At 42.8% G+C, this 15,267-nt stretch overlaps 1 protein-coding gene across 4 annotated transcripts in view; it reads left to right on the top strand.

Annotated features, from left to right (window-relative positions):
- Positions 1-892: 892 nt before the first annotated feature.
- Positions 893-15,267, top strand: part of esr2b (estrogen receptor 2b) — a 34,541-nt gene continuing 20,166 nt past the window's right edge. For 3 of the 4 annotated variants that reach the window (XM_026294228.2, XM_026294152.2, XM_026294305.2), the window contains exon 1: positions 893-1,000. In XM_026294228.2, the coding sequence (XP_026150013.1) occupies positions 905-1,000 (96 nt within the window). In that variant the 5' untranslated portion in view covers positions 893-904. Of the gene's footprint in view, positions 1,001-11,664; positions 11,902-15,267 lie in introns of those variants that run through there. The other variant, XM_026294554.2, reaches the window with a different exon arrangement.

Below are 15,267 nucleotides of genomic sequence, written 5' to 3'. Positions count from 1 at the left end.
GGGTTATATGATATGTCAGACTCTGATACCCCCAAGACTTTGTTGGTTTTCTTTTCATGAGATTTGTTGATCATAGGTGAAATGAAGCTGTTCTGTTTTTTGTTTTATTCATTTATGGATGTTAGCGTAGAGTGCAGTGTTTTTATGACCCCCGGTGATTAGCTGCCTGTGTCTGTAAATAATTCAGTGGGAAGCCATTTGGCTCCCCCAGGTGAATATTTCCAGCTCCAATGAAAATCTGGTCCAATTCCAGGAAGCCCAGGGAGCAGATTCGTGGAAGCAGCTTGTTGTGGCGTACAGCTGGGTGCAGCCAGTCCTCTGCAGGGTTAGAGTGGACACTGCAATAATGTGCAGCTCTCCATAAACATGTCCATGACACATATTACAAGAATGATGCATGACGTCTTTGAGAGGAAGAAATTATACTAGTCTATGTTCATCACTTACTGTCTCTGAGGAACAGACATGATGTCGAGTTAAGTTACTCTCCTTCCTTCACGAATTACTACAATTTGTTTCAATTTAATATAATCAGTCATTTTCAGGTGGGGTTGTCACTTTGATGGATTTTCATTGTTCAACTTTTTCAGGTTCAGAATAAAAAAAAAAAAAAAAATAGAGACACATTTTGAAATAGGACTTGAAAAGAAATTTCAAATGGCTGCTTTTCAGTAGCGTTTTAACACAGACAGGCTGCTGCAGGCAGGTTACACTGAAGGTGGAATATATATCACAATAAGCAAAACAAACATTTTTATTTTTAGTGTTTTTCTTAAATTTAATATAGTAAATAGTGTTTTCAAATCAAAAGTATGTTTTTCCGACATGAACGCTGAATACAGTGGCTGTTGTGTTTCAGCAGATGGTGCCATTGAGCCTCTTGACAGCCACATGTCAGCCCTGCATGTATTTGCCAACCAGCAGTCTGAGTGCAGGGGTGAGACGAAGGATGAGCCTCAGTGTGGTGATGACTTCACCTGGATGGAGTCAGCTTCTGCAGGTAAACACACACACACACACACACATTAATACACACCATCTTGGTCAGACCTGTCAGCTTGTCAGGTGCATCTGTCAACCATTTTCTTCGAGCTAGTTGAGCTTAAATTTTTAGATCAAACTGTGAATTACATTTAATTATCGCTATTCACAACAAAATATCAGCCCAGGTCACACCGGCAAGTTATTTCTGTCAAACTGTGATAAACGCGCTGATCCCTACAGTGTCCTCAACCACCAATGAGACGGTTGTGACTGTGACAGCTCGGTCGTAGCCGTGTCCTCTGGCATGCTGCATGGTACTTCTGTAATATGTTATTATGGCTGTTTGGAAGCCAAGATCCAGGTGTTCCAGCATCATCTGGCCTGAAGTATTGGTGCCTCTGTGGTCCACCTGTCCTCTGTGGTCAGGTGCAGGACATCAGGTGTCTGTCCTACCTGGCCGGTGACTGGGTTGATACTTGGGTGTATGTTCCTAAAACACTTAACCTTACCCTTAACTTAGCCTTAGAGTTAACTGCACATGCACAGCTGGTGAGTAAAGTTTAGATGTCAACCATCAGACATTATATCCTCACAGATGTGCGTGCATCTATTTATTCGTTTAAGGAACTTTACTGTGAGACAGGAGGTGAACTGAATGTAAACACACAATATGTTCAGTCTGAGGAGATCCAAGAGTAAAATCCCTGCAGGTTTTACAGCAAAGTGTCTCACCACCAGAGCTACGCCTGTGTTATGTGCACATATACAGCAGGTCTATACTATAATGAGAGATGCATGAGTTCATTTCCTTTTACATTCATCAAAACTGGCAACCTACAGATCACGATTCCTGATTCTCTCATTCCTGTTTTAAGCAGAAAGGGAGAACAGGACTTTTCCTTGATTGAATGGCCTCCTCCTTTGTGATACATGCGATTCCCTGATTTTACTCTGGATTTCAATTTCCATCACATCTGGACGCTGAAAGGCCCTTTTGTGCAACGAGAGAACAATGGAGAAAAGGAGAAGATAGTGAGTGAAAAAGAGAAGAGTTCGAGCCTTTCCGAATATACTTTTCCTACCTCCAAACTTACATTAACCTCCTCCTGTTCCATTGTCAGAGGTAGAACAGCGCCAACAGAGAAAAAAAGGTCAGAGCTGAATAGTGTCATTGCTTTTGGTGAGGCAAGGGGAGAAGCCTGCTCGGTGCATTAAAGTGTCTGTCAGTTCAGAATGAAGACGGTTATTTGCGAGAGGAAAAAAAAAAAAAGCAAAAGAAAGAGATATGTCTAATAAAAAGGCTGATAGATTAAAAAAAAGGAAACACTACCTTTTTGACAGTAGGTTCACTGATAAAGCCACAGTCAAATGAAGGATATTGGATCTGCTCAAAGATCTCTGATTTGCATGCATGAATATTCAACTGTCACCTCTGTCTGTTTCTCCTATAAACCCTCAGGATTTTAAGAGAGCGTTTATTAAAAGTGAGCAAACATTCCTCTCCGGTTACAGCTCTGTGCTGTAATAAAACTGTGTTTGCTGTATCAGTCCCAGAATTAATGAGACTAAATGGTTTGGCTGAGTTTATCTGTGGAGATGAAGCAGATAAGCTCTACTGAAAATCTACAAAGTTTCCTGACTCAACCCCTGTAGACGACTGAAATAAGAAAAGTTACAGCGTGAGACGGGGAAAATTGAATTCAGTTTTTAAGTGTCTTTGAAGGTGACGTGTTTTTTTTTTTTTTAAGGATTTTGTAGAAAGTGCTTGATTATACTTAGAATTGGACATTCAGTGTCAACAATCTGTTGTTTACGTTACGATTTGTGTACACGTTAATTGTCTTAATGTTACGTGTGCGTGCCAGATGTTAAATGGAAGTTCCAGCTGAAATGAAAGCACTGAAAGCGTTTGAGGAGTCTGTGGAATAAGCAGATGGAAAGCGTAAAAGCCCTTTTGACCTTGTAGGCAACTGTAAGCAATGAAAGTAGTTGGAAAACAAGAAGTAAAAGTTTGGGAATTGTCAGCTAAAGAATATGGGATAATAGTAGGTGAAATATTCCTTGATATTAAAAACAGTGAAAGTGGTATAACTGAAACAGGTGAGACATTGAAAATGACAAAGAAAAGTTAAGATTTCAGTTGAAGCTGAAATATGTGTCCTGCAAATGTATGACAGGTCCATTGGTACTGTATAAAAGTAGTGTTTGCTTTTGCTAATAGCTGCATATACAAATAGCCTGTACCCGTTCCCTTTCAATGAAAGCAGTGAAACCGTCATTTAAGGAGCCGGAGGTGACGGCACTTGAGATTTGTCTATTGGATTTTAGGTTTGTATGCAAGAACTAAAAACGGTTGAGGAGAAAAAACTGAAAGGGAGAAGGTTTTGGAACATGGGCCAGTGAAACATCATCCGATGTCTAAACAACGAAAGCAGTTAAACTGACATCTAAGTAGTGGGAGAGGAAAGCCCTTGAAATGTTGGTAGAAGATAAAAGTGAATGAAATTTCAGTGGAAGTGCCATTAAAAGTTTAGTGTGAGCTGTTTAATGTCAGTTAGTAGAAAAGTCGTCTCAGGTTTTAGCCCCTCGGGGTGTTAAATTGTCAGAATCTAAGCTGTGGACGGAGCTGAAAAGAAGTGGAAGCAGGGGAAATGTCAGACGATGCCCACTGAAGTGCAGTGTTATCAGTTGAAGTGTCATTACAAACGTCGGCTGTAGCGTCAGTCGCTGCAGAGGCTGAAAACATCTGTTGGCTGAAGTGTGAGTGCTTCACGTGTTGGAGGACGCACAGAGGGAGATCTGGTGCTTTTGTGTTCTTTGTAAGACGAGACACATCTGCTGTTAATGCACTTAGTCTTTGTGCTGGATCTGCACTAAATCTTAATCCTTTTACAAGCTCAGCACCTGTTACTGATCACCAAGGAAAGAACACGATTTAGCTGTTGAGTCCAAAAACAGACTTTCTGCATCTACTCTCAGACCAAATCTGACCACGTGCCCCAGTTTCATACCGAAAATATGCACTTCACTACTTAGAGTAAAATTAATGTGCAGTAGGAAGTAGGTAGTAGTAGGTGATGCAATAACATTTGTACTTATAACAGGTTACTTGGTAGTGATTTGAGAACAAGAACAAATATCTGTCACAGTTTAGACGTTATTACTGACATTTCAGGTGTACTCTCTCTGGGTTTGTACCTCCTGCCTTCTGTGAAGACATTAGTTTGTCAGCAGACAAGACAACAGTGATTCCAGTGTTGGCATTGACCTGAGAGCAACTCATGGTTGTAATGATAAATTTAATTTACTGGATGTTTGCACACAAAGTTTTACAACAATAAACACTTGACACGTTGACCTGAGAGATACGTGGTGGTCAACGTGTGTCTGAGTTCTGCTGCCCCCTAGTGGCCAGGAGGGGGAAAAAATGGTGAAGCAGCTTGAGTGCACCAGGGCCCCCTTTCACAGTTTGGTGGCAGCAGGAAGGTCTAATTCAAGGTGCTATTAAGGCAGAGTTCTTGCTTATCCTGTTTCACAGCGAGCCCAGTGTCATTTTCTTCAGCAACATGCAGAGAGACCACTAGGAACTTCCACTTTCAGTGTCATTATCCTCTCTGTTGCCATGTATTAGGTGGCAAATGCTAATTTGTGGCTCCTACATGGTTTTCATAATGTGTGTTGCACAGCAACCAGGATGATAATGATGCTTGTTGACCTCTTGCTCTTTCTGTTCTGCAGAACCTCGTGTTTCAGCGCGACAAAAAAAAAAGCTCAAACGACATCTGAAAATCGGAGTTCTTGTTTCTGTGTATCTGCAAACTTTCTCAAATGAGTCGCCGCCTGTGTGATGTGAAAACTGCAGCTTATTCAGACATCACTTTTGACCCTGCTGGGATTCATTACCGTCAACATGAGTCCTTTGGGAGACCATCTATTAATGTTAATGACACATTGTCTGTGTCTCTCCTAGAAAACCATTGTTTATATATGAGTCTGAGACAGACGCACTTACATATGTCTTCATATACAGCACCTCATACAATGATTTTCCATTTCCATTGTTTGCCTGTTTACTCCTGGATTTTCTTTTATCGTGTCACAACCACACAGTCACAGGTTTTTACTGGGCTTTTGTTGGTTTGTCAAATAATTTATCAGTGAAACAAACCAAAACAATGACCTACCTCACCAGGAATACAACACTAACCAGTTGCACATGTTGTGGATAAACTAAATAACATCACACCCGATTGTAACTTTGAAGTCCTGCGTCATGAGCCATATAAAAGCCGAAATCGTTTTCATGCAATAAAAAAAAAATTGGATCGGCCGAGTTGATCCGGTTCACCTTTATCCGACCCTGGGGCCCGGGTTGGGTAAACAGCCTGTGTGTCTCCATGGCAGCAGAGTGCTGGTTCAGTGCAGCCATGATGCAAAAACACCCTGAGCTCTAGAAGCAGGAGCCTGTTCTGTGTGGACAGGCATGTGTAGAGAACACCTCACCTTAACCTGTGAGATGGGACAGCTCTGATAATCGTAGATTAATCAGATATTGCAGATCTTAGGCTGCCTCTGTGGTTTCTGGGCCTGGTCTGGTTCCTGGCCAACAGCTGGCTGCAGCAGTGGACCATGATAATAATCATGTTGTCTGATTGTCAAAGGAATTCCTGGTACAGGGCGGTGCCTTGGTCTAGATGATGCAGGTAGATGGAGTTCTTTGAGTCCTGTATTAGGTTTTCAGTTTCAGTTTCAGAGATATTACCTGAGCCAGCCCCAGTTTGTTTGAGTAGTTTGTTTCAACCAGTGCAGTGAAGTCATGGTGTGTTGGGTGAGACTTCACCAGGTTTCCACTCCCCCTTTAAAACCAGGTTGTCATTTTTAAAGTTTGGATGAAGCAAACAAAGTCTTTATGCTAAGCTAAAGCTGTTGTGACTCTCTACACATTTCCAGACCTTAGAGTGCTATGTCTTTATGGGCTTCTCAGTGAGACAGTGAGAATTAGCACGTTTCTTCAAATGTTTCCTTTGTATTTTATGTTTTTATTTGCTTGTGTTGTGTTGATTTGTATCAAAAGCCCCAATTAAAACAGGACAAACCTGCGGCAACTGGAGGGTTTTTAATTCAGATGACCCAAACTGAGCTGATTATCTGGATATATCAGTTATCTCGGCTGGGATTAGATGGCTAATTGAAAATGAATACACACACATACAGAGGTTTGTTTTCATTCATTATGGGACTTTACATTCACTTCGTAGAGACTCATCTTCACTGTAAACTAAGATGCCACAGACCAGCAGGAGCCAGTCCCCACAGTGACACCGGGCACAGACAGACATAAATTTTGTGATGACCTGTGATGCCAAGCCTAACGCTTCCATCTTTTTTCACCTTGACCTTATTTGTTTTCCCCTGTCGTCTGTGTGGGTTTGTGCTGGTCTGCTTTGGAGGACCAGTGTGGGCGAGTGAGGGCCGAGCGCTAAAAATCCCATAGCAACCAGCAGATAATACACACACCAGTGAACAGCAGCGATAAAAGGTAGAGTGGATCAACCAGTTTCTCTGTCTGCGTGTGTATGTGTGTGTGTGTGTGTGTAAATCACTATCTGCTGTGAAGACACAGGTTATTCTATTTACCTCCATTATAAAACAAAATTTGGTGTACTGTAGTTTTAAAGGCACATTTAACTTTATTACAAACCAACTGATGTTTTTGTAGTTTTACATAACACAGTAAAACACCAGGAATACATCATCATCATTATGTCCTGTAGTTGGAATAATAATAATATTCTTTATTAATTTATTACTTAACCTTTGAGGCCTGTTAAACTGAGGCGTTAAATGTTGTTGGCTGGATATATCAAGTTCTACATTGAATATCTGTTGATTTTTGTCGTCAAGAAAAATGCAGAATCTCGACGCCTTGACTCTTAGATTTCTTAATAACAGTCTGATAAACTGCAGTGTCTGAAATAGGAATTTAACTATATCCTAGTGTTGGTCCTTTCCAAAAATAGAGCAGGGGCCGAAGAGCCGAAGTGTAAAATGTTATTTCTGTCACGGAGCCCATTTCCTGGTTGAACGGAGTTTCTTATGAAAAATTGCCGTCGAGGTTTTGTCTCGTGGTCAAGGGCTGAAAGCAGCCCGTGTCCTGCCAGGGAATTTAGAAAAAGCCTTAAATTTCCCAGACAAGGGAAGGATTTCCATGAGACTGAAGGTACAAGAGTTCAAGGTAACCTCTCCCGCCGCTCCTCCTCACTCCCACACCGCTCTGCTCTGTGGATCCCGATCACAATTAAAAACCGGAGAAAGCTCGAAGATACTTTGTCAGGGAACAGTTGTGAGGGAAGGACGTGATGCAGTTCAGGATTTTTTTACAGTATCACATTATGACTTTAAGCCCGAGGGAATCTGCAGTTTCTCTGATGAAACGCTCAGTGTTTTCATTTGGATGTTTCCTAAAGCTGCATGAATTTGTTTTGCACACACTTCTGACATGTCAAAGACGTTACAGCTGATGTGTTAGCAACCAGCTGCTTCTCTACACTGAGAATACTGATATTTGTAGTATTTGATTATTTAGGTCATGACGCTGTAGAAGAAATACTCAGATCCTTTACTGCAGTAACTGCTGGGTAGCTGACGTTAACTACTTTATATACTTCTGATTTGAAGTACTTTATATACTGCCGGGTAGCTGACGTTAACTACTTTATATACTTCTGATTTGAAGTACTTTATATACCGCTGGGTAGCTGACGTTGACTACCTTATATACTTCTAATTTGAAGTACTTTATATACCGCTGGGTAGCTGACGTTAACTACCTTATATACTTCTAATTTGAAGTACTGATAAAAAGTAGAAGTTCCTCCGTAGCAAACAAAAGCTTGATTCCTGATTGTAATCACACAAACCTGTGACTACACGTGTTTGTGTTGCATCCCGACAGCAGGTGGGAGCTGCACAGGTGTGCCTGTAGGTCGGAGGTCAAGCTGTGGCCCACCTGAGATGTCTCCACTTTGTGCTGAACTGATGGTGTAGCGTGTGTGTCTAGAGGGAAAGCTGATTTTCAGCCTGTCTGTGTTGTCAGTTTTGTAGTTTGAATCTGAATCAGGTTGTGGTTGTTGTTGCTTTCAGCCTCATCAGAGCTGTATCAGTTGTCCCCTGTGCCTCAGGGGGTATTTGCTGGCCTTTTGTGTGTAACACTACAAGGTCTTTACCTAACTATGTGAAGAGCCTTGAAATGTTTTTATATGGATTTGATGCCAGATCAATGAAATAAATCACCAGATCTCTCAAGCTGGGTCTTTGTGAGCACCAGTTTCTGCAGCTTGTGTGTTTTGTTAGCGAAACCGTCGGTACATCTGAATCCATCCATCCATCATCTAGACCCCCTTAGTCCTAACCAGGATCCCAGGGACCTGCTGGAGCCTATCCCAGCTCTCTCTGGGTGAAAGGCAGGGGTCCACCCTGGACAGGTCCCCAGTCCATCACAGGGCCACATAGAGACAAACAACCTCACACACTCACACTCACTCCTATGGGCAATTTAGAGTCACCAATCAACCTGACATACATGTTTTTGGACTGTGGGAGGAAACCAGAGGACCTGGAGAAAACCCACACAAGCACAGGGACAACATGCAAACTCCACACAGAAAGGCCCCTGATGGGTTTCAGGGAACCTTCTTGCTGTGAGGCAACAGTGCTAACCACTAATCCACCGTGCTGCCCTACATCTGAATCATTTGAACTTAATTTAATGAAATTAATGATTTCCAACTAATTCTGTTGCCACTTTCTGTTTAATGTAAAAATAAATGTAAGGAATGTAAGGAGAACCCAGGACAGATTCAGATTTTTTTTTTTTTTTTTTTTTTTTTTTTTTTTACATTTTCTGCTCCTCTCATTCAGAAGATAGATCTGTATTGATGCTAACAATCCATCAACCCTCCTGACCTAACCTGTGCTTCGCCTCCGAGTACATGCAGCTGAATATTCAGTCTATTACTGCAGTAATAGGCAGCAGTCGGATGAAAGCGCTGAGGATCCAGCTCCTTCTCTACGTCTGTCATTACTGCCTGAGCAGCCGGGGCACAGAGGGCCAATGAAACTAATTCTGACATTATTAAGGGGAAAAAATCGGCAGAGGATGAATCAGGTTGCATCTGCAAAGGATTTGGACTCTCAAAAAGCAAAGCGTACCCTGTCCGAACATGTGACACACTGGCTCAAACCCACAAACACGTCTCCCAGTCTGGAGGGGAGGGCACATTTGTCTTGTTTCACTCTCGCTGGTCTCCGTGCTACTGGAGCAAAGGCTAAAGGAGAAGAGGGGGCACAAGAGGGAACACACAGTTCCTCCCTTCACTCAGGGTTTTTGGACAGGAAATATCCTGGTGCTGCCTCAGATCATATAACACGATGCTGCAGTTGTGTGTCAGAGACTAATATGGCAAATAGAATTATCAGAAGATAATTGAAGTAGGCAGAGAAGAATCCATGAATCAGAACAAGTATTTTTGGATTTTTAAAGAGCTGAATGAATTAGTCAGCAAACAATGCAGAAAACAGAAAACAGTTTCTTCCTTTTCTGTTGCACTCTCCTCCAGCTGTGTGTTTCTCCTGTCGATTATTATTATTAATGTGCGATATGCAGCACGTGAAGTATTCAGACACTCCTCAAAATGAAGTTGGAGCGGTTGCAAGATTTCATTTGCTTTAGTTTATTCTTATCAGATGCCTGTTTTTCTGAATCAGTCCATTGATTCTGCTTTATCTGAAATTCAAACAAACCATTAAAAGTTCTATATTAAATCTGTTGATTTGTGCCTTAAAAATTAAAATGAATATGTTTTTTTTTTGCTCTTTGACCACATATTTATGTTAAATGATCATCTAGTGGGTTAGTGGTCAGCACTGTTGCCTCACATCAAGAAGGTTCCTGGTTTGAAACCCATCAGGGGCCTTTCTGTGTGGAGTCTGCATGTTCTCCCTGTGCTTGTGTGGGTTTTCTCCAGGTCCTCTGGTTTCCTCCCACAGTCCAAAAACATGTATGTCAGGTTGATTGGTGACTCTAAATTGCCCATAGGAGTGAGTGTGAGTGTGTGAGGTTGTTTGTCTCTATGTGGCCCTGTGATGGACTGGTGACCTGTCCAGGGTGGACCCCTGCCTTTCACCCAAAGACAGCTGGGATAGGCTCCAGCAGATCCCTGGGACCCTGGTTAGGACTAAGGGGGTCTAGATGATGGATGGATGGATGGATGATCTGTGGAGAATTGAATTGTTCCTTTAAGGTGAATGAGAACTCCTAAAACACTTTTAGATCCAAATTTAACTTTGATTTAGTCACTGGGACACTCAAACCTTCCCTTGGATCTGGATTCATAGCTGAACCAGGATGAATCCATGTTCCTCATCTCTGTTATGGTAGAGGCAGCACTGACTGCAAACCAGTCGCCCATTCAGCAAACAAGACTGTCGATATTTAGGGCAGCTGCAGTCTGGTTACAGCAGGTGGACGTGGTTTTATCAAATACCTAAACCATGGTTCACGTATTGTTGAGGATGGGGATGAAATTGTGTGCATGACGGTCAAACACTAGGACAGGATTAGGTCTTAGATTTCTCTTCAGCTCCATCAGCACCGACAGCACAGACTTACAGCAAAAGGCCAAGATCTGTCTGACTTACCCGTTTGGTTATTTCTCATGGCCTTAGAAACTATTTTTAAAATGTCAAATAAGTTTTGCAATTCAGCTCAGTTAATTCACCTCATTTCAGCCGTCTGCACAGCCCTGAACCTGCAGACCACCGCAGCTGCGTGTAGATTAAATCCCACGAGTCTGAGGATGGAGACGGGGCTACCGGAGGACAGAGCTGAACTAAAGCATTACGACCTTATAGAGCTGAGATGAGTTTAGAAAATTTCAATCAAAGTTGAAAATCAAATCAAAAGGGCATCTTTGAGCTGTAAATCTGCCAGACAGATCAGTCGACTCAGAACAGGGTGAGTTTTATTCTGGTCACATCTCCACACCTACTGTACATAAAGTGAAAATAATTATGGTCATTTCAATTTTAAAGTCCTGGTTTTCTGAGCTGCAGCCAAACATGTTACCTGTGATAAATGTGGATGTGAGAGGATTAGCACTGGGTACCAGATATGGGGCCCTGGAGGCTCCAGGTTCATTTCCTGGTCTGACCATGAAGGAAACTTCAGTAAACAGAACCACAGATGTGGATCCAGATGATACATATTTAGTCTTCATCACCAGCTGTACGACAGTGACAGACGTTGTGTGAGAAAAATCAGGGTCAAAGACGCGACTTGGGGCTGAATGTGTGATTTCTGTTCATCTGTTATTGTTTTTCCTTCACAGCAGCTGGAGATGCGTTTTACCTGTCGTGCCCTGCAGGTGTCATTTGGCGTATTTCTTAATGATTAACTTCGAACACATGAATATACAGATAAAGTCTGAGCTCCGCTCATTAAACCGGGTTATTTTTAATGATACGTCAACAAAGAAAGAAAACACGACGTATTTTATTGTCGAGTTTGTAAACGTCATATTTCAGACAGCTTGAGACCCTGCGCCTCCCGTGCGCCACGGTGCCGGGCAGCGCTCCAGGAAGGCGTGGCCAGTGACGCCTCCAACTCGACCAAACCTTAAACCTGGTGATTTGTAGGACTAGGGAGAAGCAAAATATCAACGAAACGCCAGGAATGAAGTAGTTCTTGGAGGAATAAACCCCGGGTACATGTGATGTCCGTTTGTAGTTTCACTTTTACGCGTGTCTGGTGTCCTGCCCTCACTGACTGTTTGTGTCCGCGTCGTGGCGCTTTGGGAGTCACTGAGCACCCACAGAACTCCAGCAGCAGCAGCAGATCCCCGCAGAAGCGACTGACAGGTCTGTGACATTAACAGAGCATGTTTTAATCTGAAGTAGTTTGGCTGCAGCGGATTCAGACTGAAACTCAGCGACGGTGTTTATCCAGCCTGCAGGTGCAGCTTAGTTCCTGGAAGTCGGTCCTTTTAAAGGCAGTTTCATCCCGCTGTTAGGACGCACGGTGCAGTTTAAGAGTTCATCATTACACTAATTGGGTTAATGAGTGGGTCTTTGTAATGCTGCAGGGCAGGTGTCGACCCCTAAGAATCCAGATAAGAGCTATTTACATGGAGCTTTTTGGCGGATCAACGCGCGCTGCGCTTCCACAGAGGCTGTAAAAGACGGAAAGTCCATTTAGTTGCAGTTCTGGAGCTTTCAGTCATATTCAGTATCCTTCCTCGGCAGATAGTGTGACAGCTGTAACAGCATTTTGCACTTTAAACGCATTAAATGGAGCCGATACCTTTGTGTCTATTAAATAGTCCGTGTGTAAAACCTGGATTTGGCAAATGAAGCTGGGAAGTTGTGGATGATTCAGGTTCTGTTTCAGAGTCTGGCTTCACGTTCTTCCTCTGACAGACACAATAGAGACATTGGGGTTTGTTTTTTTTTTTTCAAGCTGAATTTTTATATGACTGCACCTTCTTTCTCAGAGGATCAGTGCAGTGAGAGCAGCTCGGTGTGTGTCCACCAACATAACGCAGCATATTTAGATTTCTCTTTTTGTTAAACTTGTTTTATTAAACTCCAGGAGAAGAAGCTGCAGCAGTCTTTCTTTTCACAGGCTGATATTTAGTGACCAGTTTTCTTTAATCCCTCAAATGTCAAAGTGTTACAAAGTCACTTCAGAGAAGAAGAACAACTTGTACTAAATTCATTCTGTTATATCGAAAATGTAGTTTTCCAAAAAAAAATAAAAATAAAGGTCACAGCCTGTTTGTTGATGAAAATTGGTTCAGAAACGCTAATCATGTCTCAGCTCTTCTGCACTGCTCCATGATATTTCTCTGCTGCTGAAATGCATCCAAGACACAAAAGAGTTTGCAAAGTGTAAAACAGCAGCAGTGATTTTTCCCTGCAGGACGTTTAGTTAATGGGGATTTGTGTGTCTAAGTTTCTTTGCAGTTTGGATGCTGTTCCTAGACGTTTTTTTTTATTCTTTGTAGGGAACATTTGCTTTACCCTCTAATCTTTTGACGTCGCTGGTGATCTTGTTATCATATCACCAAAACCAACCGTATCTGCTGCTGTTCTGCTGCTCTGCAGTGGAAATCAGTGAGGATGTAAACCTGGCATCCTCCTCTCTGTAGCCTTGGGCCTGCTGCTCATGCTGTAATAATAATCTGGCTGTTGCTGTAAATACCAGATTCCTTTTGCACTCGTGAATGTGTGGGAGTCAGAGCCATATGTGTGTGTTCATGTGTTTGGGGTGGTTGTGTTGGGAGGATGGAGGGAAGTCCTGCCGTTACCAGAAATAAGTCGGACTTAAAGCACATCCCCTTCCATTCTCTGGGTTTCGCCCACGTTGAGAAGCATTCCGCCGGCCAGAGCCAAAAACTTGTCAAGGTCATGCTGCTCAACAATCCCTGATCAACACACACCCCCCCCACACACACACACACCACCAACCAACAGGGCGTCCATCACCAGAGTGTAACTAAAACATGGCGGCAGAGAGCTGGAGAGCAGCGCTGCCTGTTTGTTTCCTCAGCAGGTGTTTCCAGGCAGGTGAGAGGAGGGTGGGTCAGATGTAGTACAGCCAGTAGGAGTACACGTAGTACCAGGGTATAAATACACGTGTAGTTTGGAGGGGTCTCTCTGCGTTGACTCGGCTTGTTCTGCCAGGTGGCGGCCGGCCGGTTTACCACGAGGTTCTCCAAGAACAGTAGGTGTCATACAAGATGCCTGGTGGTGGACCAAATGAAGCTTACAGCTGTCTCCTGCTGGGATCCTAAAGGACCATTCCACTGGATTTGCATGTGTAACCTTGACTACTTGTTGTTTCATGAACTCCAATGTAGATCTGAAGCTGTGGCAGAAGGTCACGTACCAAGATTCCAGATTTAGTGACAGTGAACATAATGATGAATCTTGCTAACCTCTAGTATTTAAACCCCTCAGGCTGTGGCGTTAGTGTACAGGTGAATAACAGGAGCCTGACAGTCTGAAGATGAAGCTTGAACAATCTGAATTGGACAAACCTGGAGGATCTGCCATTTTATGACTATAAAAGTGCTTCCTTTGCTGCACCGTGGTAGATAGAGTCCCAAAAAGAAGGAATTCACTACTAAAAAAATAAAATTCTCTCCTACAGCAGCTTCAGCCTCATATTAAGATGTCCTGCTGATTTTGTCCCTCTTGTCTGACAGAGGGGCTCATTTCACCTCTAGTATAAACAGGCTGATACATACAGCCAGAGCGTTGGGTTGAATTAAGCCTAATGTGTAAACCTGTCCCTCTGTGGACTTTTGGCCTACTGGGGGCACTGCAGAGCAAGACTTTAGTGATCAGGTCTCCTGACTGCTCCACCTGCATGTACATTAGGGCTGCGCTGCATTTGGCCATGACTGTGCGCTGCTTGTTATGCTGCTTGTTATGCAGCAGCAGGGAAGCCCAGTGTTTTTGGTTTAGAGTTGTCAGGTGTGACGTGGACTCCATCAGCTGATAATCAGATCTGTTCAACTTTAACTTCACCTTATGGAAGTGATTTGAGTTCAGTGCCTACAAGCCATGTTGAAAACAAGGATGATTACTGGTCTTGGTTGCTGTTAATGCTGTTGGTGGTATTTTGTTTATAGATGTGTTGGTTTAAATCTGCATACGTTGAGTGGAGACCTAGTACACCCGACTGCTGACTGCTGGGCGAGCTGCTGGAAATGACGAGAAGAAAACGGTTCAGGTTTCCAGACATTTCTAACAAGGCTTTGCAAATGATTTCAGCACGTAAACAAACTCTTTTTGTTGTGTGATCCTCTCACCTCTGCCCTTTACCCATCTGTTAACCTGTGTGTCTGTGATGAGACATGCAGACGTGTTTTATTGAGCAGGTTTGCTGTTGCTGTTTATTGATGTGGCTGAAAACAGTCTTGCTGCCTGGCTGCTCAGCGCTGGACAAGCCTGTGTTATTTCAGCTTTTGTTGGTCTGAATGGGATGTTTTTTGGTTGGTGTGTAGGGGGGGATTGTGTGTGTGTGTGTGTGTGTGTGTGTGGCCCAGCAGCCAAATAGGAACATCTCTTTAGAATATTAAAAATACACATCAGCCCAAAATAAATTATAAAAAATTCCTTATTTTACCTACCGACTGTCCAGGCACCTTAAAGACAGTTTCTAACTTCTGCCATGCATGACTTAATAATAACGTTAACAAATCATTTCAGCTCTACTGA

This window comes from Mastacembelus armatus, chromosome 22 (assembly GCF_900324485.2).
Source record: "Mastacembelus armatus chromosome 22, fMasArm1.2, whole genome shotgun sequence".
Classification (NCBI taxonomy): domain Eukaryota; kingdom Metazoa; phylum Chordata; class Actinopteri; order Synbranchiformes; family Mastacembelidae; genus Mastacembelus; species Mastacembelus armatus.
This window is presented reverse-complemented; position numbering and strand designations above follow the sequence as displayed.